This window comes from Pseudopodoces humilis, chromosome 18 (assembly GCF_049639895.1).
Source record: "Pseudopodoces humilis isolate 2021_Gansu_Grassland_sample_001 chromosome 18, ASM4963989v1, whole genome shotgun sequence".
Classification (NCBI taxonomy): Eukaryota; Metazoa; Chordata; class Aves; order Passeriformes; family Paridae; genus Pseudopodoces; species Pseudopodoces humilis.
Window position 1 is genome coordinate 15,719,447 of NC_142217.1, and position 26,170 is coordinate 15,745,616.

The 26,170-nt window shown below is 43.6% G+C and overlaps 1 protein-coding gene across 4 annotated transcripts in view; it reads right to left on the bottom strand.

Annotated features, from left to right (window-relative positions):
• TOM1L2 (target of myb1 like 2 membrane trafficking protein) overlaps positions 1 to 26,170 on the bottom strand; it is a 57,051-nt gene that overhangs the window by 10,289 nt on the left and 20,592 nt on the right. For 2 of the 4 annotated variants that reach the window (XM_014252674.2, XM_088063801.1), the window contains exons 4-13: positions 24,943 to 25,092; positions 20,622 to 20,756; positions 19,557 to 19,715; positions 18,759 to 18,875; positions 15,981 to 16,114; positions 13,386 to 13,434; positions 12,406 to 12,529; positions 11,511 to 11,628; positions 9,176 to 9,251; positions 6,049 to 6,114 (exon numbers count right to left, since the gene is read on the bottom strand). In XM_014252674.2, coding sequence (XP_014108149.2) covers positions 6,049 to 6,114; positions 9,176 to 9,251; positions 11,511 to 11,628; positions 12,406 to 12,529; positions 13,386 to 13,434; positions 15,981 to 16,114; positions 18,759 to 18,875; positions 19,557 to 19,715; positions 20,622 to 20,756; positions 24,943 to 25,092 — 1,128 coding nt within the window. The remainder of the gene's footprint in view (positions 1 to 6,048; positions 6,115 to 9,175; positions 9,252 to 11,510; positions 11,629 to 12,405; positions 12,530 to 13,385; positions 13,435 to 15,980; positions 16,115 to 18,758; positions 18,876 to 19,556; positions 19,716 to 20,621; positions 20,757 to 24,942; positions 25,093 to 26,170) is intronic. The other 2 variants (XM_014252675.2, XM_005523052.3) reach the window with 1 other exon arrangement.

A 26,170-nucleotide genomic window follows, 5' to 3' on the forward strand; every position in this document is an offset into this window, starting at 1 on the left:
AGAGGCTGAGGCTTTTTAGCAAAGCTCCTCAGGGATTTTTTCACAGATTCAAATGGCCATTTGTACTGAGGAGGCCAGTTAAGACCTTGCTTGAGGTAAGGTGTGCTAAAGTGGGTTAGTTGTGTCAAAGAACTGGAAATCCAGAACTCAATCCAAAGCATTTCCCCCAAAGAGCAGCACCAGGAAGGTGGCCAGGTTCTGACTTTTCAGGTGGTTGGACAAAGTGACAACTCCTGGGATCAGAGGTACAAGGTGTCATTTTGCTTCCAGCAAATTCATAAAGATCCCAAACAGAAAATAAATTACTGCAGTTTCCTCTGGAATGGGCTGGATTTAGGATAACTGCCCCTTTCTGATTTCCTGCATCATGCACACACAATGTGAGCTGAAGCTACTCACAAGGGAACAGCTCTAAGCACTTTCCAACACGTTCCTTCCCAAGGCCAAGTTGCATTTTGTAAAACTGTCTCCTTGGTTTAACAGCTTTATAAAATAAAGAGATATAAAGGCTTCAGAGATATAAAGTAATGGACTTATTCAGTCTACAGCAACCTAAAGCCTACTGCAGAAGTTGAATTGCTGCCTCTCTCCTGTGTTGCTTAACCTGCATGCACAAGGTAACACTGTGGAAGGTGCAGCCTCTGAGCTGTTGCTTGGTTTGCAGCTCAGAAAGGTGCTTATGTTTCTCTAAGGATAAGAACACGTGCATGGAAGGGAGGAGGAAAATAGCTGGTTTATTTTTCCTTTTCTGTGAATAAAATTTACAGGAACAGGGGGCTCCAAGAGAGCTAGAGAGGGATTTTAGATAAGGGTCTGCAGTGACAGGACCAGGAGAAATGGCTTCAAGCTGAAAGAGATTTAGATTAGATATTAGAAGAGATTATTCCCTATGAGGGTGGGGAGGTTGCCAGAGAAGCTGTGTTTGTCCCATCCCTGAAAGTGTTCCCCACATCCAGGTTGGATGGGGCTTGGAGCAACCTGGGATAGTGGAAGCTGTCCCTGCCCATGGCAGCAGGCTGGAATGAGATGAGCTTTTTTTCCCAACCCAAACCATTCCAGGATTTTATGATTTTATGAATATAAGAGCAGCTGTTCTAAAAAGTGTGGCAGCACTGTGTCCCTGTATTAGAAGGAACAGATCTCAAATCTTGATTATCCTGAAAACACGACAGATGACTGCTGAAGCACTGAGTTCCTGAGAATCACAGGACTCTTGAATTTGCAGAAGTCCTCGAAGAGCAGCTCAGCAGAACGAGAGTTTGTGCTGTGGTGTTTCGTAAGAATTTTAAAAAATGAAAGAAAAAAAAAAGCAAAAAAGGGAATTCTACTTTCAGCTAGAGTTAGTTACAACAAACAAACAAAGCCCTCAGAAGTGCAAGAGCACTTCTTGCAGAGAAGCAGACAAAGCTGTAAGGTAAACATCTGAGTGTGTCAGCTGTTTTCTATTCAGCACTGACCTTTTAAAAAGCTTCCCATCTCCCAGAGCACCCACAGAAGTGCTGAGGGTCTGTATCTATTTGCTCCTTCCATGCTCAGCTTCCAGTTTATTTCCCTCAGACTCTGAGCCCCATTTCCTCATAAAACACGGGTTACATGTGTCGGGTTTAATTTGTTCAAGAATAAAGATGGAGGAAACTCTCAAAGAGCAACTGGAAGTTTTAAATTATTTTAATGATAACATTGTACCATTCATTTTTCATTTTAATCTGACCATACAGAGAAGCTCAGTTTTTGCCAGTCAGTTGGGTACTTGGCAAGTCTTCCCCTTTCAGAAGCCCTAAACTGTAAAATGCGCAGGGGAATTTTGTTATAACTAATCCCTAAATTCCAACAGGGGCAATGTAAAAATAAATTAACTAGCTTACACATTAAAAAAAGACAACAGTTTCTGGGAACAAGCAGCAGTGGCAGCCACAGTCTACACGGGAAAAACTCTGGAATGGGACACTCTTGTTGATAGTTTGATTATGCAAACTTCCATGGTCTAGTGAAGCTCTCAGTCTTGGCAAGAGAGCTCCCCAGATAGTGCTGGTTGCAAGAGCTGATCGTAAAAAAGATATTGTGAATTTTATTTTTTTTAAAGTCTATACTTAAAGTAAATGGAAATTAAGTCACAAAATATTTTTGGATACTTTAAGTAACTGGCTTTAATTAAAAGTTGGGCTGATTGTTTAAATTCCTTTTTTTATTTAGTCTTAGGAAAATCCTACAAATGGGATCATCTCAACAGTCCTGAAAGGGAAATGGAAATGAGGGTTGGAAGAACAAAAGTGAGTGTTCAATCCCACAAAACCCACAGGAACCTGGAATTGAAGTTCCTACTTATCTAAGTTAGATTGTGTTGATGTTCTCACTAGCAATCAAAAGCCAAAGAGTATTGCCAATATATTTCCTCAGAAGTCATAAAATCCAATATTCTACCCTTAAAAAGACAGTTTAAGGTTATTATTATCACATTTTATTTCTATTAAAAATGATCCCACTGGAAAAGAAGCAGGTATGAAATGACAATTCAGGTCTCTGGGTGAGCTCATTAATGTTCTTAAAATGTTTAACAAGGTTTATGCTAATTGTTGCTAGACTACTGCCTTGTAATAGCTTAGTTAATTCCACTTATTTCTAGATGTTTAACAAAGCTGACACCAGTTCTTGGTTAGTTGCTACTCACTCCCCCTCGTTGGTTAGCAGTAGTAAAGGTCTGTCATTCCTACAGCAGCACTAGGAGCACTCTAGCGGGCTACTCCAGCTTACTACTACAGCCTTACCATCTATTTAAAGCTGTTGTGATCTTGAAATAGCTGCTTGGCCTCAATATTAGAACACACTTGACTTTAGGTGTAAGGATTAAATTAACTCCTTGGTTCCCCATAACTGTGTTTCCGCAGTGGGGAGCTTGGCTGCAGAGCCTGTTGTGCCCGTACAATAACCAGCCCATCTGGATGTGACAGGCGTGTGCAGACAGTGCCAGCCCTCGCTGACACGGGGCACTGGGATGTGCTCTGAAAAACACCACGGCTGGGTAAGGAGACCCCCGTGGTCTTGGGCTAAGGGAAAGCACCTGCTTGCCTTCAACAGGGAGAGGGGTCCCACCAGATGGAAGAAATGAGATCTTCACGTGTCTGTTTTGGGGCTTATCCGCAATTCAAGCGCTTCAGTCTCTAAGAAGATGTTATTCAACAGTATCACGTTACCCAAGTCATTTCCACATCTCAGACCTTATCTCTCTCTCTTGAAGGCACATAGCAGCATCCCACTTGGTTACTAATTAACAGAGGTTTCATTTAATCTTTACTCACCTATCTTCCCTGCAAAGAAGGCTCTCCTCTCTAGCCAGGCATGCTGCTGGCGGTCAAGATAGAATGCTGAGTGGTGTTCACATCACTTCTTGTGAATTCTGGTTCAGTTTCATCCTTCCCCTGCCACTGTCCCAATTAATGTCCTGACATGGTGGCTTAAGCAACACCTGCTTCTTACTTTCATAACAAATAATCCATTTGGCATGTGAGTGGGTTGACTGATTTTTCTAAGAAAGGAATATATTAATGCAAATTTCAATAGCTGTCCAATCTCATGAGAAGGGAACTGAGACCTGAACTAAAACATGGCTCTGTGGTAAAGTCTGTGCCTAAATGCTGCTGCTGTGCAGCCTTGTGTGGGACCTGCATGGCAAAACCCTGACCTCACACTGCAGACAGATCTGTCACTGGAACAGCTCACCTCCCATCCCTCACACATATGAAAACCAGAAACATTTTCTCTACTTTAGTTTTGTAGGTAGAGCTGGGATGGATAAAAGTGTGGCTTGTGTCTGTCTCCACAGTTCTGGCATCATCTTGATGGCAGAACTGAGCCACAGGTTAACTGGAAACAAGAACAACGCTGCCAAATTGACTGGGAGAGGAGAGCCAGAGACTGCAAAGGTGTGTGGTGAACTGGGATGCAGAGAAAAGGAGTAGGAAGGACTCAACCCAAAGCTGAAATGTATCACAGTTTGTACAGAACAATGTCAGGTCGTGAGGGATGTGAGAACCACTCTGGCAGGTGGGGAATTCCTTTTGAGTGGTCTCAGTGTTGTACAGGCACAGGGAACAGCAGTGTCAGCTCACCCCTTTCCTCCTCATCGAAGTACAAAAAGTACCCCACAGAATGGGCACATCAAATTCACACCTGGGATTCTAGCTACCCACTGGCATTGTAAATGCTACAGGTCATATTAATAAATACTGTTAAGAACTACGGCCAGTTAAGAGAGAAACGGAGTTAATGATTAGTTTAGTTTTATTTAAGGTATTTCTCTCTCGTATTTAGCATACAAACACGGTGACAGGTTTGTAAGAGCAGTGACTGGTTGGACAGCCAGGCCCCCTTCCCTCCCCAAATCCATATGCCTCCATGAATGCTGCAGTATCCTTTTTCCAGACTGAATAACCACAAGCCAATGAAGGAATATGCTGTTTGCTTTTTTAATAAAGCAGTGGTGTGAGTGGTGTGAACAGCAGGGGTGCCGATTTCATGCTTCCCCGCTCTTGTAAACAGTGGAAAGGCAAAGAAGAGGAACTAACTCAATCACTGGATTATTCATTATGGATGAACATCTAACAGTGGCACAGCACATCCCTGGCTGCAACAGAGCCACCGAACAGCGAGAGCTCTGTGAGCCACAGTCAACAGTACCAGAGGCAAAGCTGATACTGCTGCTCATTTTACAGCTTTTCACTCTCACCTTGTGAGCTGTGGGTGTCTGACAGCACCAAAATGACACCCTGGCTCCCAGGGACAGGTACCCACAGTGGGCTTACCCACGTGTGTGAGCAGGCATGGAGCTGCTTTTGTGCAGGCAGATACAACACCTGTCCCATCACTGTGTGTGCAAACTTCTGCCAAATTTCTAAACTGGCCCTGAGAAATAATTTGGATTAGCCCTAGATCCAGAAGAATAAATGCAAGTGTTTCATAGAGTAGATACTGCACACTCTGGATTTTCTAAACTTTGAATTTTCTGGGATGTTTCTCTTTTTTAGGCACTGGAAAGCTTAATCAGGGCTTTCTCTGGAGTGAGACATTCCTGCTCCATGGGCTTCCTGGTGCCCAGCCCCACAGGCTGCACTACCAGCACAACCCAGAGCAAACAAAATTCTCCATGCACCTCTCTCAACTCGCCTGCAGCCAGGACTGTCTCAGGAGGATTTTCTGCAGTTAGGTCACATTCTTGGTAATAATCTCAAACACTTAAAATGATGGATTACATCATCCAAAAAAATGGTCTTAGAACTTGGCTTTAAGGTATAGCTGAGGCTATTTTCCCCTTCTTCTAGCTTCTGCACCTAAAGCAGGCTTTGAACTTCTCTTTGCAAACACATTGATGAAGGACAACTTCAAAGAAGGTCAGAATGTGCACAGGTTCAGTGATCTTCAGAAGCCTGATTTTATCAAGGCACTGGCATCACCAGACACAGGAATTAAATCCTTAAAGCCAGAAACACTATTGTACCCCTACTGGAGTCTGATTCCTAATGGCACTGGGGTTGAAGATGTCAATCTGGGCAGCAGTTCTCCCATTCCATTTCTTGCATAAAGAGTGATCCCTACATTACTCAATTCAACTACATGTGGTCCTACAACTTCCCTATGTTTATTCCAGACCATGAAGCTAAGCACTACCAGAAAAGGCTGCTTTACAGACACATAACAAGTGTTCTCTTTATGAATAAGATCCATGAGACTTGTGTTTATCCCTCGAAAAGTGGATACTGCATAAATAAATCAAGACAGTAGAAGGAACCAATTGGATCCCCAGGCCTCTTCTGAAGGTGACGTGGGATCCTACAAATGATTCGGTTGTTTACAGGTCTTTGTGCTGTATAAACCAGAAATTGGTGCAAATCTTTCCCTTTGCCCCAGGTAATGATCTAGGTGGGAAATAAACTCCTTTTACTGTCCGATTTCAAGCGGTTCAATAGGGCAGGACGAGAGGTGAACAGAGGATGGTTATTCTGGGTCAGGGACTGGGGTGGGCAGTAGGAATTGCTTCACTGGTGAAGTCCTCACCATTCCTTGTGTAATTAGCCACTTGTCTATAGGCTCCATGTCTGAGTTCCCACCTTTACCTCTCCTCTGTGTTGAGAACAGAAAGGTCCATAAAGAGAGAAGCCACAGCAACAACCCGTGATAAAGTAATAAAACAGTTAAAAACTTCACATACACAGACACACACATACACACACAGAGTTGCCTACAGTAGCTTCTGGCAGCAGCTGTGTCCCCCTCTGCCTGTCAGCTCTGTCCAAGGGGGGACAGACCTCACTCAGAATTCTGCACTTCCTACAGACAGTTCACAGCGTTTTAGCACTCCCTCCATGATGTCCTTAAAAATAAAAATAATAATAAAATAAACCAATCACTGGCTAGTAGTGAGGCTGATGTTTGTCATCTTCTTAGAAGAAGGAAAAGTGAGGCTGTACAAGCTTCTGCAGCCAGTCAGACTGCAATGGAAACTCTCTGTGGACTCCCCCTTGTTTATGAAGCCATGGGTTGCAGCACACCCTGCTCATGTCCTTGACCTCAGCAGGCACACAGGCCCCACACAGACAGCACAGCAGCTCTGAGATGGTGTTGAGTGGAGGGGAAGTCAGGGCAGTTTGCTGCAGTGTCCTGGCAGCCTTTCAAGCTGCCCCTCTTGAAAAGCACAGAGGTCAAAGGACTGCTGATGCATCCAGCTCCCCTGAGCAGGCTGCAGACTGCGTGGCACAGCACCACAAACACTCTAAGATGGTTTTGTGTCCTTCAGCATCTCCTCCCTGAGCCAGGGTGGGATGCAGAGTCATCTCCAGCTCTGGAGGGGCTCAGCAGAGTGCAGTGGCTCCAGCCCAGAGCTGGGTGAGCTCAGCAGAGAGCCACTGGTGTGTTATGTACATCCACCCTGCCACCTGCACACACAGGACACCTCTCCTGTCCCCATTAACACAGGTAATGGAGAATCAGCTGCAATCTTTTATGACTCATTTTCTGAGGGAAAAAAAAAAAAGGGGGGGAAATCATTCCAATTTCATCTACCCTCTGTGTAACACCAGAGAATTGTTTCTTGGACACCTTTCCTCCCAGCTGTGATCATGCAACAACTCTGTGGCAACAAAAGCAATTCCCAACATGGAAAAGCAATATTAAGAAAACAGTGTATTTTTAGCTCATCTTGTTTCCAGCTGCTAAATCACATTAAAAGACAGCTAATGCCACGTGATCAGCCTCATCTCTGCAGACCATTCCAAGAATGACTACATTAGAAACGTCGGATGTGCTGAATTCTACCACTGGACAACTGTGCTGGAACGAGACGTGTGTGAAGAATGTGTTGCAAAGCTTTTGGCTCCTCCCCAGAGCTGTTCTTAAATTAGCTCTACCCAAATTAAAGCCTGTCTTTTCATTTACTGAGCACTGCCAGTTTTTTGCTACACATGCTGGGGCTGATAACTTCAGGAGAGTTTAATTTTTATTTCCTTTAAGAAGAGACACTCACAAGCCTCACAACAGCTGAGAAAAAGCATTAACCAATTACAGAGCGACTGCATTTCAAAACAAGCTCTTCTGACTACATGATACAGTCTCCAGGACCTTTGAAAAGAGGCTGAAAGTCTCAACATCTCAGAGCCCCAGGTTCCACAACCCATAAGGCATTTACCCCAAAAAACTTTGACCCTCAGATGAGCTTAGCCACAGTCCTTTGAACTGACAACACTCAGGGCAGAGCAGCAGCTCTGCTGGTGTGAATGACACGTTGTGCTGGTGCCTAAAGCAGAACTGGCTGGAAACAAAAGTGTTAATAAATAAAGACATGACTCTGAGGCCACTGAGGGAATACAGCCCCCTTGACCAGTTAAATTCAAGCCTCTTGCATTTGTTTAGTCAGGAACAAAGAGTAGAAACTCAAATCCTTCCCAGGTCCTGCCAGTAACATCTCAGTGATACTGGAGGCTTGGGATGTCACACTGGATTCAGGAATTCCTGTGAAGGAATATTTCTGCCCCTGCCTCCTCATGCTTCCCCTTTTCCCTCAGTAAAAGCAGTACTGCTGCCATGAGTTTTTGTGGGGCTGAGCTCCAGCTGGTCATGGGGCTGACCTGGGTTATAAATGACCTTTCTGCAGGGGGACAGGGACAGGAAGAAGCAGGTAGGTTTGTGGGGTATGCTCTGTAAGAGCTGAGGCCCTGCTCCCACTGAATGATGGCCCAAGCAGGCAGGCAGCTGTGATCTGACCCCAGCTGGCTCCCAAAACAAATTCTCCCTGGCTTGAAGCACAAGCTGCCAGGCATGCCAGCTGCCCAGAGCACTCCCACTACATGTCATTAAAGAACCAGGGTGATCAGCCAAGGCAAGGGGAGGCAATTCTCTCTTGTGAGAGGCATGTGCACACTGCATTTACTCTCCCATGCTATGCTGGCTCTGCCGTGCTCCCTAGTGGTCATCACAGCCCAAAATTGGACTGGAAAAAGCTCTGAACTTGCTCTGGTCTCTAAAAACTTAAACCCAGCTGCGTACAAAAGAGCAGCACGTTTTTAAAAAGCAGGGTGGTAGAAAGGGGTCGAGGGATGATCTGAAAGCTCCTTCACTGGGGGATGCAGACAAAGCTGCCCAAGTTCTCTCACCCATGTTTTAAGTGTCAGCTGTTGTGAGGTGACAACACATGGGGCTCTTCTGCCCACACAAGAGAGCAAGAGCCTGCCCTGGGCAGGCAGAACAGGCTGCAAGTGAGGGCAGTTATGGCAAAGAATGTGAAGTATTAAAAACCTGCATCATTTCTCTCCCTGTAACTTGCTTGTGTATCCATGCACCTGGAGCAAAGTCTAATAGATTAAGACTTTCATAAGCAAAACCAAACCAAGCCAATGCACATCAGTGTTCACAGAACATTCCCCATTTAATTCTTAGCAGTGATTCCAGCCAAAGACCTGGACTCCCCAGACAAGCTGCAAGGACACAGGAGAATTTACCCACTATGATTCTGAAGTCTTTTAGACTGGAGTGCAGCAGATCATTACTGAGCAAGTATTTGCTCCCAGATATCAGTTTCAAAATAGCCATTACTACCACGCTGCTGGAATACAGAATGAGAAGCTCAGTCAAAGCAGCCGCCTCCAGCTTGGATTCCACGTGGATAACAAAACACAGAGCCGTGACCTACCCCTCCCGTGTTCTGTTTCCGAACATCCAGGGCAGATGCCAGTCCTTTGACAGCCTGTGGATCCTCGTATGTCACACTGGAAGAAAAGAACAAACCACAGAACTAGAAAGAAAGCCCAGCTGTCACTCAGGAGCAATCATGGAACCACAGGAAGCCCTGGGTTGGAAGGGACATTAAAAGATCATCTCATTCCACCCCTGCCAGGGGCAGGGACACCTTCCACTATCCCAGGTTGCTCCAAGCTCTGTCCCATCTGGCCTTGGACACTTCTAGGGATGGTGCAGCCACAGCTTCTCTGGGCAACCTGTACCAGTGCTTCACCATCATCACAAGGAAGAATTTCTTCCCAGTATTTAATCTAACCCTACTCTCAGTTTGAAGCCATTCCCCTTTGTCCTGTCACTCCAGATCCTTGTAAATAGTCTCTCCTCATCTTTCTTGTAGGCTCCCTTCAGCTACTGGAATTAGGTCACCCCAATACCTTCTCTTTTTCAGGCTGAACAATCCCAATTCTCCCAGCTTTTCTTCATGGGAGAACAATACTCTGGATACCCTGATTTACTCTCCTGGGAGCCATAAAGCACATTCTTTTTCTTAATAAGACTTGAAGGGTACTGTGTGTACCCCAAGAAGATGAGCTTGCTCTGTACAAAGGCCACACATTAGTTTTGGAAAGCACCTTGAGGCAAAGAGAGTAAGACCAGTATTATGAAAGACAGGCAAACCGGTCATGAGGCACCCTAAAAACGTCCAAGAGCAAGTGGGGGACTGTGAAAAGAGGCCTGATTGCAGATTATGTTTAACAAAGATTTGGAGATGACATCTGGAAGCCTGACCTTGATATGTGCATGGCGGGGGGAGGTAGAGTGAGACTTGAGGAGAGATGAAATTATGCAACTGCAGTGAAGCAGACAAAGAAATGCACTATTTACAGAGCTGTCAAAAGCTTCTTAAATTGCAATGCAAAAGGGACATGCAGCAGTCAGGTGACAGAGGCAGCAGCATCATCTCACAGAGCACACTGGCGAACCATGAGCTGCAGCAGACCCAAACACACGCCCGTAAATCAGCTCCTGGGAGGGGCTGCCTGCCTGAGCAGGGGGAGCCCTCCCTCCTCCTTGTGCTGGCTTCTCCCAAGCTGTGAGCACAGCACCCAGAGCTCTCACACCCAGAGCTGTCACCTACACACCACAGCGAGTCACACTCATGCCTTTCCTCCTCCCTGCTGCTCCGTTTATAAAGTGCACAATCCGAGGAAGACAGAGCAATCCTCCCTTGTGAAATCATGGATGATCCGTGCTCCTTGTTCCATTAGGTACGGTGTGGGAAGAGTAGTTTTGTGCTTCATTTAGCACAAGAGACAGAGGGACCTCGATTAGATCTCTCCTGCAATGCATCTCCTTTCTAACTGCACATTAAGGCTCCCAACCCAAAATCTCTAGTGGTGGCTTATCCCTCTACATTAGAGCATTTCTTCTCAGCACTGATAACAGCTGAGGCAGTACCAATGGCTGTATTGATAACTGCAAATAAAAGAGCCCAGTATAGTAACAGGCTCAAGTTTTCTAAATTTTTGATTATTTAACACCATTTCTTAGCTTGAGACAAGATACTGATGATGTTCTGACTGCTGGTAGCCATTACTTCCTCTAAAATCTGAAGCCAGGAGGCAAGATAGAACATATGAAAGAAAAATATCTGAGTGTGTCTTTTGTTGAATATCACTTGACAGGGATCAAAGGATTTCTTAATACCTGCATAGATTTATTTTACATTAAAATAATTTGACCTGTTAAATGCCCTTGAAAGTGCCAGATTTGCAGCTCTAGAGATGCAAGCCCTATGCATATAAACAAATCAGAGGTAGCATGGAACCAGGCTATGCTGCCTTGACAGCCTGTGAGAGTCTGACTGGGGCCAAAAGGAGAGTTAACTGGATGGTAATTCTGTTTCCAAGCCTTTGATGACAGTAATTCAGTCGCCAAAGCACATCCATGACTTTCAGGTGAAGGACCCCTCTGTTCCTGTATCTCAAACACGGGTGGAAGGGATGACAAGCCTTTAGGAGAAGGCAGAAGTACAGGCAAGCACACTCCCAAGTTTCCAGTGAGCTCATTAACTAAGACAGTCTATACCCAGCCAGACTGCTCTGTCCAGCAGCAGGAACTTCTCCACTTGCTCATATTAATAACAACCAAAAGGATAGGGATAGGATTAAAAGTACAAAAACATACACCAAAGCTACTTTTTCAGTGTGAAGTCAAGAAGTTTCAGATTTATGCCCTTAGAAAACAGCAGTGCCATGACTCAGTGCTAAAGACAAACTCCAACTTACTTCTTTCGCTGCTCAGCCAAGGAGCTGCCTCTTGTCTGTGCAAACATGTCAAAGTCATCACGAGGATTACTGTGCTGGAGGGAGCTGAGTGTGCCACTGACACTGTTTGTGCCCAAGTCTGCAACCAGAGAAGAAAAAATAGTGAACCAGTGAAATAACAAACCATTTGAATCACCATCGATAACTGCAGCACTGAGGAGAGTTTTGTTCAAAAAAGGTTGGAGGATGCTCATCATGTGCTCTTGAAAGAAAAATATAGAGGTTATCTAATTCATCCTAGAAGTACCATTCCATAAGTGCTCCTCATCAAGAAGCCAGCATTTGGGAATTGGTGTGAACCTGTTGCCAATATCTTGAAATATTTACTGGTCACTAACACAGTCCAAAATTTTGTGCATGGACAGTAGTTTTCTCTGCAATATTTTCTCTCAGTTACTGTGAAATCAACACTTTCAAACTAAGGGATATGGTCTTGGTGCAGTGCTGAAAGAGGTGGAGAACCTTCAATCAAACCCAGTGATCCAATCACACAATCTTTGGTGTGATTTAATGTAAACCACCTCAGAGTTTCATAAAACCTTTCACCCAAAGGTTTCAAATATTTGTAGAAGGATCAAGAACATTCACCAGGCTGATTTCACAGAGAACTATAACTAAGCAGAAATAGTAGTACAAGTTCTGCCATGAACAATAATCTGCACCCTTTCCATCAATCTTCCCTCTGATTAATAAATCCCTCCCTTTGTGCCAGGCTGGTTCTCAATTGCAGATTGTCACAGTGCAGGAGAGGGGGAATGCCTTCTAATCCCCCTAGAAGCCAAATACCCAAACCTTTTGGAGGCCACATGGCAACATTAATAGGTAGTGGAGAGCATGATCTAGATCAGGCACTCACCAAGCCCTGCAAGCTGTGAAGAAAGTGAAGATGGAGGTGCTGAGTTTCCAACCATTGGGCTCACCACAGCTGGAGAGCCAGGACCCAAATCTATTAAATTATCTTCTGTCACCTCATTCAGCACCTGTCAGGACACAAGAAACACGGAAGTTACATGTCAGAAATTTCTGCTTGCAGTACAACATTAAACATCACAATTTTCCACATGAGGTATAAACTGTTTTCAGAAACAAAACTTCTTTGTTGTGACTGAAGTGTCAATACAGAGTCTTTGCTGAAGTTTGCATCACACTGAAGAAGTGGTAAAACAAAGTAAACAGAGGAAATAATTATGAATGCAGAATAGAAAATATAATAGAAGTACAGATTCATCATTAACTCAGACCTTGAACAGTATAAAACAACCATAAAAGAGTTTTCATTTAAAGAAAATTATTAGATAATTATAACTTTGCAGCTTGGAAAGGGGCTGCTTAAATAGGAGATGAGAGTGGCTCCTAAAATTATGAATGGCATGAAGAAAATTAACCTGAACAGTGGTATTGTAAGACACAGTGAAGAAAAATTAGGTGAAGCAAACAAAAATCATTAAGTGACTTGATCAAATGTAAACAAAATATTTGTTATATATAAATTCGAAATAAATATGTAAAAATGTATAGTGAAACTGTGGAACTTATTGCTTAAGGACATTGTGAACTCCTAATTCCACACAGACTCAAAAGCAATCAAAAAAAGTTAATAGAGGAACGAAAATCCATCAAGGATTGTAAACACAGAGATGTTTTAGTGTGAAGTGACTTCCTGAGCTAAAAGTTGTCCCTTGGGGTTTGCCACATTCTTACTTTTCCTGGCATCCACCATTAGCCAGTACAGGCAGGACACAGGGCTGGGCAGGTAAAAGGTATGATACTACTGATAGTACTGCAGCTGATAGTACTGATAGTACTACAGAGAGAATCAGTGGAGTAGGTACTTACTCCATTACTGGTGTTCTGTGTTGAGCGTCCCGATCTGTATCGTTCAAATCTGTTTAGGGAAAAAAAACCAAAATCCAACATGGATTATCAAAGCCAACAATAAATAATAAAAACCACGAGTTTATAACCAAGCCATGACATGCTTGCCACTGAACTTAGTTTTCTCTAGCTCCAAAGGGAAGCCTGAAAGCTTTAACTCCAAACCAGGACAAAGGGAAGATTCCTGAGAAGTTGCACTCTTGGCAAAGCTGGATTTTAAATTGACTAATCTGATATTGCAGCACAAACATGCTTGAAAAACACTGCAGGTTTGTTGTTTTTTTTGGTTTGGGGGGTGGTTTTAATCATTAAGTGCTTTGTGACAGACTGTTGTGTGAGCCAAGGGACAGGAGGAACTGCAGCAAGATTGATGCTCACAGCTCAACAAGCCAAGGACCATCTCACTCCCACTCACCAGCTCTCTCTTGCTGCAATAATGTAAATGAGGAGGCATATGTGTGTGGCACAGCCCAACCCAGGCACGGGTGGCACAGGGGACAATGAACAGCAGATTCACTGCTTGCAACATTCTGAGTCTGCTCAAAGATGGTCACAGCCAGTGCTCAAATAGGTTGGTACGTTCCAACAAGGAAAAGTAATGATGTTGGATAAAACCTTCGTACTTCTAAGAAGTCAAGCTCTGATCTCTTCTTTACTCCATGCACCTGGGGCCACAAACCTAAACTCAGCTTTCATTAAAGTCTTCAAGGCCAGGCTGGATGGAGCTTTGAGCAATCTGGTCTAGTGGAAGGTGTCCTCACCCATGGCAGGGGGGTGGGATTAGATGAATTTTGAGATCCCTTCCAACCCAAACCATTCTGTGATTCTATGAACTCAAAACAGGAGGGGAAGTACCTGCTCCCATGGCCTGTCTGAGGCCGGTCTGATCTCCTTTCTTACCATGGAAAAGCACCATGATTTCTTGGAGGTTTGAATTTTTCAAAGTAGTTTCAGAAGTAGTCTCTCTTTCCAGCAAAATGCCCGTAATATTCATATAATCCTCCGGGTTTTCTCCCAGATGGACAAAATACAACAAGGAATGTCAAGCAAACTAAAATGTTTTCTTAATGCAAAAGAGGAAAATGCAGACTTAAAAGGCAGCAAAACCAAATTCAGGCCCAAATTTCAATTTTAGGAAACTGTGGGTGTTTGCTATTACTGGAAATCCAACTCCCTTTGCTGGAAAAACCTAAGACACCTCCCACCTCATTTCTCACCAAAAGGCTTCTGTTCATTTACATCCCAAGGCTTCACAGCAAAGGCCAGAGCTCCTGCTTGAGTCACTGACGGAGCTTGGTCCCTGTGCTAGGAATCAGAATGATGGATGTGGAGTTTTTGGAATAGCAGAGGAGGAACTGGAATTTATTGAATGCTCAGACCAGTGCAGCTATTCCACCACAAACGGCTTGCTAACATCACTCAGCTCCCCTTTCATGAATAATAACTACAAACACATCAGCCACAGTCAGCAAAGTCGCAGAGGGGGGGAAATAGAAAAAATGTTAAGGGTGACCACACTAAACCTGAATGATAGTTGCACTCTGCCACTTGTAGAATCCTGCTTGTGCATGAAACACACAGCATTTCACACAAAAAGCCAGCGTTTGTTTCAAAGTTTGCCCCATCTCCTCTGAACAACGAAATCAAAGGCAAAATCGAGGGCACCGAGTCGTCTTTGCAGCCTTTGCCGTGACAGCACAAATTCACAGATCTAGAGTCTAATTTATTTTTAAAGGCTTGAGAAACAAAGCCCTGTGCTAAGAGCAAGGAACAAAGGGTACTCTTTAGTGCCCCGCTCCCCAGGCCTGTCATTAAGGGGAAGATTAAACTTTCCCAAGACTGCGGCATCACGCGTCACCTCCTGCAGCAGATGTGCCTGACAGCGCCTTTGTCTGACGTGTCGAAAGTCCTGTGCCCCAAGTCCTGTCCCTGGGGATCATTCCTGCAGACCAGCTCTTCAAAACATTAACTCTGCACAAGACAGGCTGCTTTTTCTTTTTCAAGATTTTAAGTGTTGCTTAAAAACAAACCCTTTGCATGCACGATGCTCCTGCCCACCTCAGGCAGCTCCCCTTGAAGCAGCACTGGGACTGGAAGGCTCAGAGATCAGAGGGCAGAGAGAGCTCATGGGAGTCTCCCTAAGCCAGGAAGCAGCACAGAGATTTGTGCAGAGCCTGGGCTAGCAGGGGAACTAGTGACTGTGGCTGTGCTATTTTTGGTCCCAAGTCCTGTACAGCCCTGCACAACAAGGACTTGCAGACTTGAGTCTCTGCATTCAGATAGTTTTCATAAGGTTGCCTTGCATTTTATGGATATGGCCCACAAAAATTCAATGCATAGTACAAAAAAAATAATCATAATATTAAAAGAATCAATTGAAACAGGAATGTTACCATAAAAGGCCATAAAAACACTGTGTGAATGGTTCCTGTGGTTTGGTTCTCTGTGTCATGTTAGACCCTTGGCCCAGAAGGCCCAATTTCACCAACTGACCTGTTTTATTCTTAACTGAAAACCCTGAATGAATGTAAATGGTTGCTGGGAGAGGTGCCCCACCTTTCATATCGGAGGAAGACGTTATTTAAATCATCATTCACGTGCAGCAGCTCCTCTGTGACTTCTTCATTGGACACTCGTGAGATAAGCTCCACAATTCTCTGCTGCATGGCTCTGCAGGTTCGGTTCAGTTCCTAGGAGGAATGCATTGTGCACACACAGTCTGATAAGCAACAAGCAATAAGTAGATTTAGTTGAGCTCTGTTCACAGCCAAACATATCCCCCAGCTGAGAAACACTAAGACAAGTTTATCTTTGCATGATTAAATGTCACCCAAAAGCACATCTAATCAAACGCCCTTCAAAAGATGATGGCACAAAACCTTGAGAGCCTATTCACAATTCAACTTCCTGATTCTTCTTTAACTCTGAGCACTTCAGAAAATAAATATCTGTATTTTAGTCATCTTTTTTAAGAATAAAACATGCTAATACAACAGCTTCCCAGAAGAGAGCTTTCAAGGAAAATTCAATCTGCTCTTTTTGGCAGTATCATCCTTAAAAACTAAATTATGTGGATGGTGGAACATGTTGGGGGAAAAAGGTTCATCAGGGCTACCACAAGTACTAAGTGTGTGCTAGGATGAGAAGTGTTGGTGACACAGAATTTACCAGCTACAGAGCATGAGGGTAAAGACAAACCAAGGAGCAGGAGCACGAAAAGGTGAGTGTTCACACACCCTCCAGCACTGAGACACACAGAAATGTTCCCTTCCACTGAACAAGAGCACAGACAAGAGACTGCAGAAAGGCTATGGGGAGTTTCAGAAGAATTGTTTTAAGGAATGCAGAGTGAGGGCATTTGTTTTAGAAGTCTATCATCAAGAAATCTAGATTTCAGTTTGCCTAGACCAGGATTTCTCATGCTTCCAGGACATCTCTTCCATCACCAATTACTTAGCAGAATTCTGTAGTCCTGAAAGGCCTCAAGAACAAAGGTCAAACTGGTCTGCTGAGGAGAACTGCAGGAAGAAATGTGACATATGGCAGGGTGCCTCTGATCAGGCCAATGGTTTTACTTCAATAAGCACTGACATTCCAGCTAAAGCATGTCCCTCTGTCATCTTCCACTCCTCCCAGCTCCACTTCACAGCAAAAATTCAGCACTAAACAAGGATGACTTGTTGGTACACAACCTCCAGGATGAAAGCAAAAATGTGTTTGTTTTCCTTGCATGGTCTGACATCCTAAGCTCTGGATAAATTTCACCTAGTGCAATCCAGCTGCCTTAACAGCTTGAGGAATGTGTTCTCCAATGTCAGTTTTGATCCCATCACTTTCGAAGCAGATTGTGACATTTCAGAGGTTTGTTTGCTGCCTTTCCGAGAGGGCTGACAGTACCTATCTATTCTGCTCAGAGCTGGCTCTCTAGCAGGCTGTTTACATTTGATTGTTGGAGAAAATGTCAGGAATTATTTAAGGAGGAGGGCTATATAAACCTCAAAGCAAGGAGTCCTTGCATGCAGCACCTAGCTCACAGCTCTCAAAAGACTAACCATCCTTTGTGATCAAAAACAGGTTCTCCCCAGCTCTGTGATTCAGATTTAGGCTGCATCAGTCACAGAAGGGAACCAGCTGGAATAAAGAATCGTTGCTGTCTCTCCATTTTATGATCAAGTTCTTTCACCTTAAAGCTGTGCTCTAAGGTTACACTGTCAAGATGCTGGTGGTTGTTTCTCAGTGTAAGCAAACTGTTTGGTTTCGGCCTGTCATGGTTTCCTGGAAGCTGCTTTTGTTTTGAGCAGTTCGACCCAAATGGGCAGTGACTGAAAGGCTCTTTATTGCAAAGCCTCTCTTCAGCTGCCATGATGGCTCTGAGACAAACACACAATGCCACTGCATGGGAGAGACCAGTTTTTGGATGGAATTCAAACTGATGTATCACAGAGAGCAATTCCCTGCCTTCCTCCGAAGGGATTGCTGTGGCTGCCCATCCTCCTCACTGGAGGATCAAAACAGAAGGCTATTTCTGAAGCTGTGGAAAGGCAAATCCCACATTAAGGGCAGCAGCTGGAATGCCAGATCACAATGCTCCTCATCTGTGCTCCTCATTTGTGGGATTCTGTGACTTTCCTCAGCCAAAAGGCCACCCCATGACCACTGGCCTTGGGAAATAGGTGTGAAGCCTGAGACACGAGCTCAATTTATACTGTTTTCTCTCTTGAGGTGCACAGTGCTGCACTGGATTGAGATTTTCCAGCAAAGAAATCCCTCCTGATTACAATCTAGCCCTTTGGACACCTGAGCACCTGCCTTAAGACACCACACCTTCAGGAAAACATATCTTCTGGAAAGACAATTAGTTCATAGATAAGATTTCATGTGGTGGAGAATCCACAAACCCTCAGCATTATTTAGTCCAGATGGAAATATGGAGAGTTTTTTCCTGCACAGTGACTGGGAGTGTTTTGACACTGTGCAAGTGGTGATAGGGGGTGTAAAAGAAACAGGAATGCTCAGGGCTTACACGACCTGTGGCAATTCTAAAGCTGCTTAGTGGTAAAGGTGACCTAATATTCAACAGTAGGAAAAATTTCTAGCTACACAAAGAGGAAAGCACTGGAACAAGTTTCAAGGGAAGTCAGGAAATCCTTGTCACTGGAAGCCTTAAAAAATGAAGAAAATCAAGTGATGGCACTTGCCAGGGTCAGGCACAGCCTACATCCATTATGAATCCAAGCATGGGCTTGTAGCTGTGAAGTAAGCTACAACAAAACACACCCCCCAGAGAAACACAAGCACAGAAAGGATCAGAATCATATTTTCTAGGAAACTCACCTGAAGTAACTCAAGGTCTGAGGAATCTTCTTGTCCAGGGACCATCTCTGTCAGCATTTCAGACATCACTTTTGTATTCCCACGAACAATATCCAGCTCACTGCGCAGCCGGGCAATCTAAATTGGGGTAACAAGACAGCAAAACACTGCATAATCTTTTGGTTTAAGCAGTTCATTTTCAAGAACTGACTTTGAGATATCTCTGGTTCTGTCTGACTTGATATCTCAGGCTCCAGACATTCTAGCAGGAAAAAAAACCCAAAAAAGATAAAAAGTTTACCCAGGAGAAAAGGAACAGAAAAAGAAAAAAATTATCATCACAAACCCAGATGTGCTGTGTCTGTATGGAAGGGAAGCAATTGCAAACAGCACCTAAAGCCAGACCTTGGCTGTGGTGCCTCACTCCAGTGTGGGGAAAGATGTACATATTTTAAGTAGAATCTTTGGCTCTGAAGTTATAATTTTGTAGGAAGAAAAGAAAATCCTGTATTAGGACATTTGCAAGGGCGTGACTTCCTGCATCTGCAAGACATTCTGTGCCTTGAAAGGAGATGGGCTAATGGGAATAACTGCTAAAATACCTCTGAGCAGGCTGGACCAGCAGATTGTGCTGCCATGACCAGGCCACAGAGACACATCCAAAGCCCAGATTTTACAGTATAACAGGAAGAAAGATTACTAAGTAAAGCCAGACCTAGGAGATAAAGTCCAAAGAGTTAAAATGAAAGTTCTCTGCAAATTAATTTCTAATTAGATTTGCTGAAAGAGTCTCACTTGAAAGAATCAACATGCCAATACCTGTTCAGAATTAGCAGTGATGGGACCAGTCACATTCAAGGCTGGGGCCTGAGGAGCAGAATATGCCGTTGGAGAGGATGAAGAGTAAGAACTGCTGCTCATCCTTTGCTGAGACTGGGAATTGTGCGTATTTGCTGCAGGATCAACTTCAGGAACACTCTGCCACATCAGAAAGACAGGAGTTCAAAAGCTGAGCTGGGACAGCACTTGCTTTGTCAGCAACCTCAGGCCAAACAGGCTCAAATATAGAACATAATTGCACCTTGTGGGAAAGGTCAGTGCAGCTACTAGAAAAGACTGGCAGCTTCAAAAATCTTCCATGCACAAGCATTTAAATCCATTTACTTTTACAAGCAAAGTGAGAAGCAAAATAAAAACAAGAGCCAAAGAGAAGTCATTATAAATTATTTTAAACTAGGAATTAACTTGCAGGCTTCCAAAAAATGATGTGATACATAGATACTGAATTTAATTAACCTTGACACAAGAATTGTAATCTCTCAGTCCTTGATCACTTCCATTTGCGCTTCAAAGATTCATTAACTTCAGTTTTCAGAGTGAATAATCAAAACACCTGTGATCATTAAGCTACTTCCAAGCAGCAGTTCTGTCAACTTTCCAGACTTTCCAGAAGTGTAAAGTTCTCACATTACCATGGGATCAGAGAGATTCAGACTCTGTACACCTCTATAGACAGGCAGACCTTGGCTCAGGGTTATCATCAACAAAAGCAACCCCACTTTTGAGCAAAAGAAGTAAATCTCAATCATAAATCCTTTTGGGCTCTCTTTGAACAAATTAGTTGCCTTTGTTTGGTGGTTTTGTGGTACAAGATTAAATATTACAAACTCCTTCTCTCTTCTCAGATTGATGTTGACTCAAGGGAGGAGATAGCTTATCAGTCTGTATTATGCCTCTTTTACATGCCCTTTCACTATTAACATGTCCTTCCAGGAGCGAGAAACTGAGCCAAATTCAGAGACATGGGAGGGGAAAAACAAGTAGTTATCCAGCTATTTAGACATCCTGGGAAAACATCCCTGGAACTGCAAGGCTGCAGCTTACCCTCTGTGGTGTGTGTATTGGAGACAGAGCATCAAGATCTGCCATGGGGAACTCGATGCCTTTCCTCTTGAGTTCTTCATAAATATGCACTACTCCAGTTAAATCAGGGCTACTTCGGAAAGCATCAGCCCAAGCCTGGAAAACACAAGGTATTATCCATAAACCTTCCAAATGAAGCTCCAGCCCCACACTAATCTCAGATACTAACTGTAAAAGCTTTCATGGATTTCAGCTTCAAAGGAAAGCTGGAATCATCAGACCTGGTCTAAAAGCTCCTGCAAATATTAAGACCCAGAGATTTTATTCAGATATGAAATAGACAGGAATGCAGTGCAGAGTAGCTGTGAGTAGCCCCTGACAGCATCAAAATCCATGAACATACATTAAATTCTCTTCCCATCTCCTCTCCTCAGCAGTGATTGATGCTGATCTTCCCTAGCATATTGTACAGCAAATGACCCACCAGAAAAGGTCTGTGTGAAAGATTCAACAGATCTAACCAAAATTCACAAAGCTCTACAATCATCTTAAGTAATCTCCATTCACTTTGTGAAATGAATCCTCATTTGTTGCCAAAGGAAAAACACAGCCATCAAGTTGTCTTCAGTGTCTCATTTGGACCAGACATAAATTCTAAAAAAAGTTCCTGTCTGAGGTTCTTGTCTTGTGAAAGAGACAGTTCCCCTGAGCAGCAGAACTAAGGACGCCTGGGTTCTGACAGAGCATATCCAACACTCAGACACCCCAGTGTGGCACAAAGGATGACTTTAAAAGAGAGAAATTCCCACAGCCAGAACATTCATAATATCTCTCCTGCATCAAATTCTCTGGTGTCTAAAAAGACTTCAATTCACATTTGAGCTTTTCCTTCGGTGGGAGTACTAAGTGCTTCTCTTGGCTAGCCAGCCTCCTGCACTCACAAAGCTTCTGGGAGCACAATATGCTGAAAGCCTCAACCCCTATCACTTGTGTTGGAAATTAGCCAAATATTAAAAATGTAGAGGAAGGGAAAACTTAAATATTATGACTCAATTAAAAAATGAAGCATTCCACAAACCCCCACATGTGTGGAGCAGAGTAGCAGTGTGCTGGATCCAGGACTACAGCGAGACGCGTGTGTGGGCTCTGAACTTAATTCATTTAGTCATCACTTTTACACTAGTTCTTTTACTATTTTTACTTTAAAAGCTCTTTGAACCATTTTTTATATTTGAGAGGACAGAAATCCAAGATAGCAAAGTAAGATAAGAAATAATATTAATTTTTAACTTGCTTTTCTATCCTGTTCAATTCTAAGAAAGAGCATTTCCTACCATCTGTGCTCAGGAGACAATCCATTATCAGGTGCAAGCAGACAATCCTGGGGTTGCTTCTCAGCTTTGTTAAGAGTAAATTAACTGCATCAACTGTTCTGATGCAGTGCAAGTCCAAACAGCCCTGCTTGAGCCAGAGAAAACAGCTCTGACAGCACACAGCCATTGTTTCCTTGGAACCGACCTTCCAAAACATCCCCAATTCTGATGGAGATTTTGACTGCACAAGTAACTCCACCTTTGCCATTTCACTGCCTTTTCAATTTTCATCAGAAGCCATCTGAATGATGCTTCTACATAATGGTGTTCACCACTTCAACTCTATTTGCAAGCAAAAGAGAAAAGTGTTAGGCGAGAGATGTTCTATTTAATAATCTTCACTCTAAAGAAACTTAGAGGCAAAAATATGCTGCATTCGGCCCCACAAGTTTTTAGTGAAGCTTGTTCGTCCAGGAGCATGTACTAATGCATCCCCTCTTTCATTGGCTTTCTGTGGATTCTGCAAAATGATCTCATTTCTTCTGCACTCCACCTTTTAAAAATATTCTCTCTTCTGCAGTTCTCTCCCCTGGAGAAAGGAGACACTTCCATTTATATTCTTCTTCACCTGAGCTGGGAGCATTACATACATTAGTGTGTCTCAGAGGTCACAAGCAGGACAGGCACTATTGTCTTAAGTGCTGTCTACACACATTACAAGACAATCCCTGTCCTGGACAGCTTACAATCCAACTAGGCAGCTGCAATATAAGCTCTGCTTTATGGATAAGGAGCTACACTAGAGCTTAGGAGACCTGCCCATTGTCCAAACACACGTAGGACAGAGGGGAGACTGAATTCAGAGCTTCTAAAACTTTGGGCCAGACTATCAAATGTAGATACTTCAGGATAAATCCCACTTGGATCCTCAGTGTGCCCAAACAGGTCACTTAAATACCACTGTAAATGGTATTTATATTATGGTACCCCCTAAATTGGGGGCCATCCCAGTGTTTGGACACTGGGTGACAGGAGAGCTCTTACCAGGGGCACAAGGAATATTTCCAAGGCCTCCTAGCGAGGTGAAGAAGGAAGGATAAGCACTATATAACATATGCTAATTCATGTACTCTGGGAAATAGGTTGAGAAAGTGAGACACAAGATGCTCAACATCTCAAAACAAGTCTCTAGATAAAAAATTGATGGCAGCTTTATCTACCCTTGTTATGAAAAGGCCCAAGAATACCCCAGCTGTGTGGCTGAAGACATAAGCTGTTTGTACAGCTCTCTTCCATGCTTCCAAGTCTGGGCTATTAATCCTCTCATTGCTGTTCTTATTAATTCCCCAATATCAAATTGGGTAGAGAAAGGGATAAATGCAATGTTGGTGGAGCAAAGCTGAGATCAGCCCTCTGGGACAAAGTTAACTCCAACCCCAGGGAGCACAGCCTAAGCTGAGTGAAGCTGTCACAAGGTATTTTGGGGGTGTGTGTCCATAGGGCACCTGGGATGAGTGACTGCAATCACTCTCCCAAACTAGTCAGGCAATCTGGAAAACAAAGTCCCCTACCACCTCCAGCTAAAGAGACACAAACAGAACCCACCCACAGGCAACCTTCATAATTTTCAGGCTTTTTATATCAAAAAGCATTTAGTACCCAGATTGAGGCTTTTAGCTCTATTGCACTAAGTCTCCTCAGATAAAGCTGTTTAATACACTGAGGCAATGACTGTGGCTTTCTGATTATGTTACAAACACTCCCATCTTAGCTGCATTCACAACTGGGAATCCATTTAAACCAAGAGCACAGCAAAACCAACATTCCCTAAAACAACATGGAAACACACCCAGTTTGTCTTTATGGGACAGTTTTTAACCTCGTCTCCTGGTCACTGCATACATCTGCTCTCCCACCAGAGCAGGCAGAAACGTGAGGGCTCTGTCAGATGCACAAGAATTGCTTTCAATAATTTCATTAATTTTGTGCTAATTTAAAAAAAGGCCATAAAATCATAAAGCAGAAATAAAGAGACCCCACAGACCCCGACACCATGCCCACTAATTCCACCACCCTACCCATTTCCTGGCTGAAAATCACTTATTTACATTCTCATGCTCTAAGGATGCCCTATCCCTGTATCCAAGTAAGAAATAAAGCCGCAGAAATCCAAGTGCATGGTTTGCCATAAAAATCAGAAGTATATCTGGCAAATGATGCTGCACATTTGTAAATACAAGGAACACTGCAGCAGGTTTATATCATTTTAAATACGCAGTGTCTTTTAGTCTCTGGTGTACGCAGTAGCCTGTGGAAGCTTAGTGATAAAGCTTCCTATAATTGTCAGATTTCCTCCAGGCAGGCACCAATGTTTCCTCATGTGTGGCTAATGGTTTGTGGAATTAACATGGCTGTTTATTGTTGTGCTGCACAGAAGGAGAAGTGGCAGACAGGCCCATGTCTGAACTTCCCACTGCAGGCAAGGAACTGACAGCGTGCTTTTACTGCACAATAACCAGAGAAAAGACACCAAAACCATTTTAATTCCTATATGCTCATTTACTTTTCTTTGAAAGGAATGCAGAATGCTTTCTAATGGAGGGAAATAGCTCCATTTTCCGGTCAGGGAAACAGACACACAGAAAGGCAAGTGTTCTGCAGCTGACACCAAAAGCACAATCCTCTGAAATCTCCTGGCCTCGGATGACAAGCTCATCACTGAGGCAAGCCTCCAGCCTCTAGATATGACTGTTAAATTGCAAAAGCATCCATTTACCTTTTATTAAATCCTCCTGTTTCACAGTGGTACCTCTCTAACTAGAATCCAGACAGTTCTCCATGGATAAAATATCTATGTGTGTACATGTCTGCTTTTTCCCACCAATCTGGATATATTGTTTGAGTTTATATACAAAAAAAAAACCTTGCCACATTTTTAACGATGACAGCGTGTTTAGTGATGCGTAGCATCGAAGCAGACAGTCCTTATTTCAGGCAGCAACATATGGAAGCAGAGACAAGCTGTGTACCTGAATCAGTGCTAGGACTTTATCCTGTACTATAGTGGGGGGGTTGTTCTTGGGTGAGATGATTTTCACCAGAACGCCATCGATGAAGTCACGGTTTGCCACCAAGACATGGAAGCGATGGCCACAGTTCTTCACACAGGTCTCCAACACCTACACACACAAAAAAACCCAACATTCATTGCTGGAGCAAAGCTTGATCACATACACAGCACCTGTTTTTTTAATTTATTTTAGATTTTTTGATGGGAGGGTGAGAAGATGGAGAGAAGACTACACTTTTACTACCTCTCTTCTTCCCCAATTTTGCCAAAAAACTCCTCTACACATTCAGCTCTACCTCACCCACTGATAGCATATTGGGCATTTTTGTGATCTACCTTTCCTGTTTTCAAGGTAAAGAAATAGAAAGTTTCTTCATCTTCATAGCAGAACTTTTCAGCTGGTGCAGCTGAACAGCCAAGTACACAGCAGCACATCAGGAGCAGGTAAGACAGAGGACATCCTGTCACAGTGAGATATTATCGTGCTGTGCCACTCCACCATTTTCTATGTGCCTGGAACACAGCTGGACCCAGTTGCTCTGAGCTATAAGCCATGTTTTAGAGTTGGGAATTCAGGTGAATGATCTTCACTCATTCAAAACACTCCCCTGTGAATGCTCTGACAGGTTATACTTTGACACATTTTCCCCCTGCAACCTAGCTGGAGGCACCTTCCACTTGCCATTCAACTGCCATGGAAGAACAGCTGTTGATTTCTCTCTGAAGAACATGATTAGCATGGAGATAAATCCAACACGTCACTTCTCCTTACAGCCATGCCTAATAACCACTGCGACTCTGTACCGAGGAGTCTGTAATTACTCTCCTCCTTCAGCTGCTTTCATCAGCCATGATGACACGGGCTCATTCCTGATGGATTTTGCACTTTCCTGCACAATGGATAATCTCATGGTTTGGACTTTGGTAATCTGTCAAAATGACAATCCAGGATAGGAAATGGCAAGAAGACAGGAAGTATGGTTACGCCTCGTCAGGGAGATGCAACAAGAGCTCTGTGAAAGAATTGTACAGATCACCTTCCCACAGCAGGATAACTCCATCTAGTTACTGCCAGAGCCAGCCCAGCACCCCACTCAGGAGAGCTGCCTGGACACCTCCAGCTAAAGCCATCAGCAGGAAAGGTCACTGCTAAATTATCCCACACCTTAGCAGTGCTGCCTAAATGC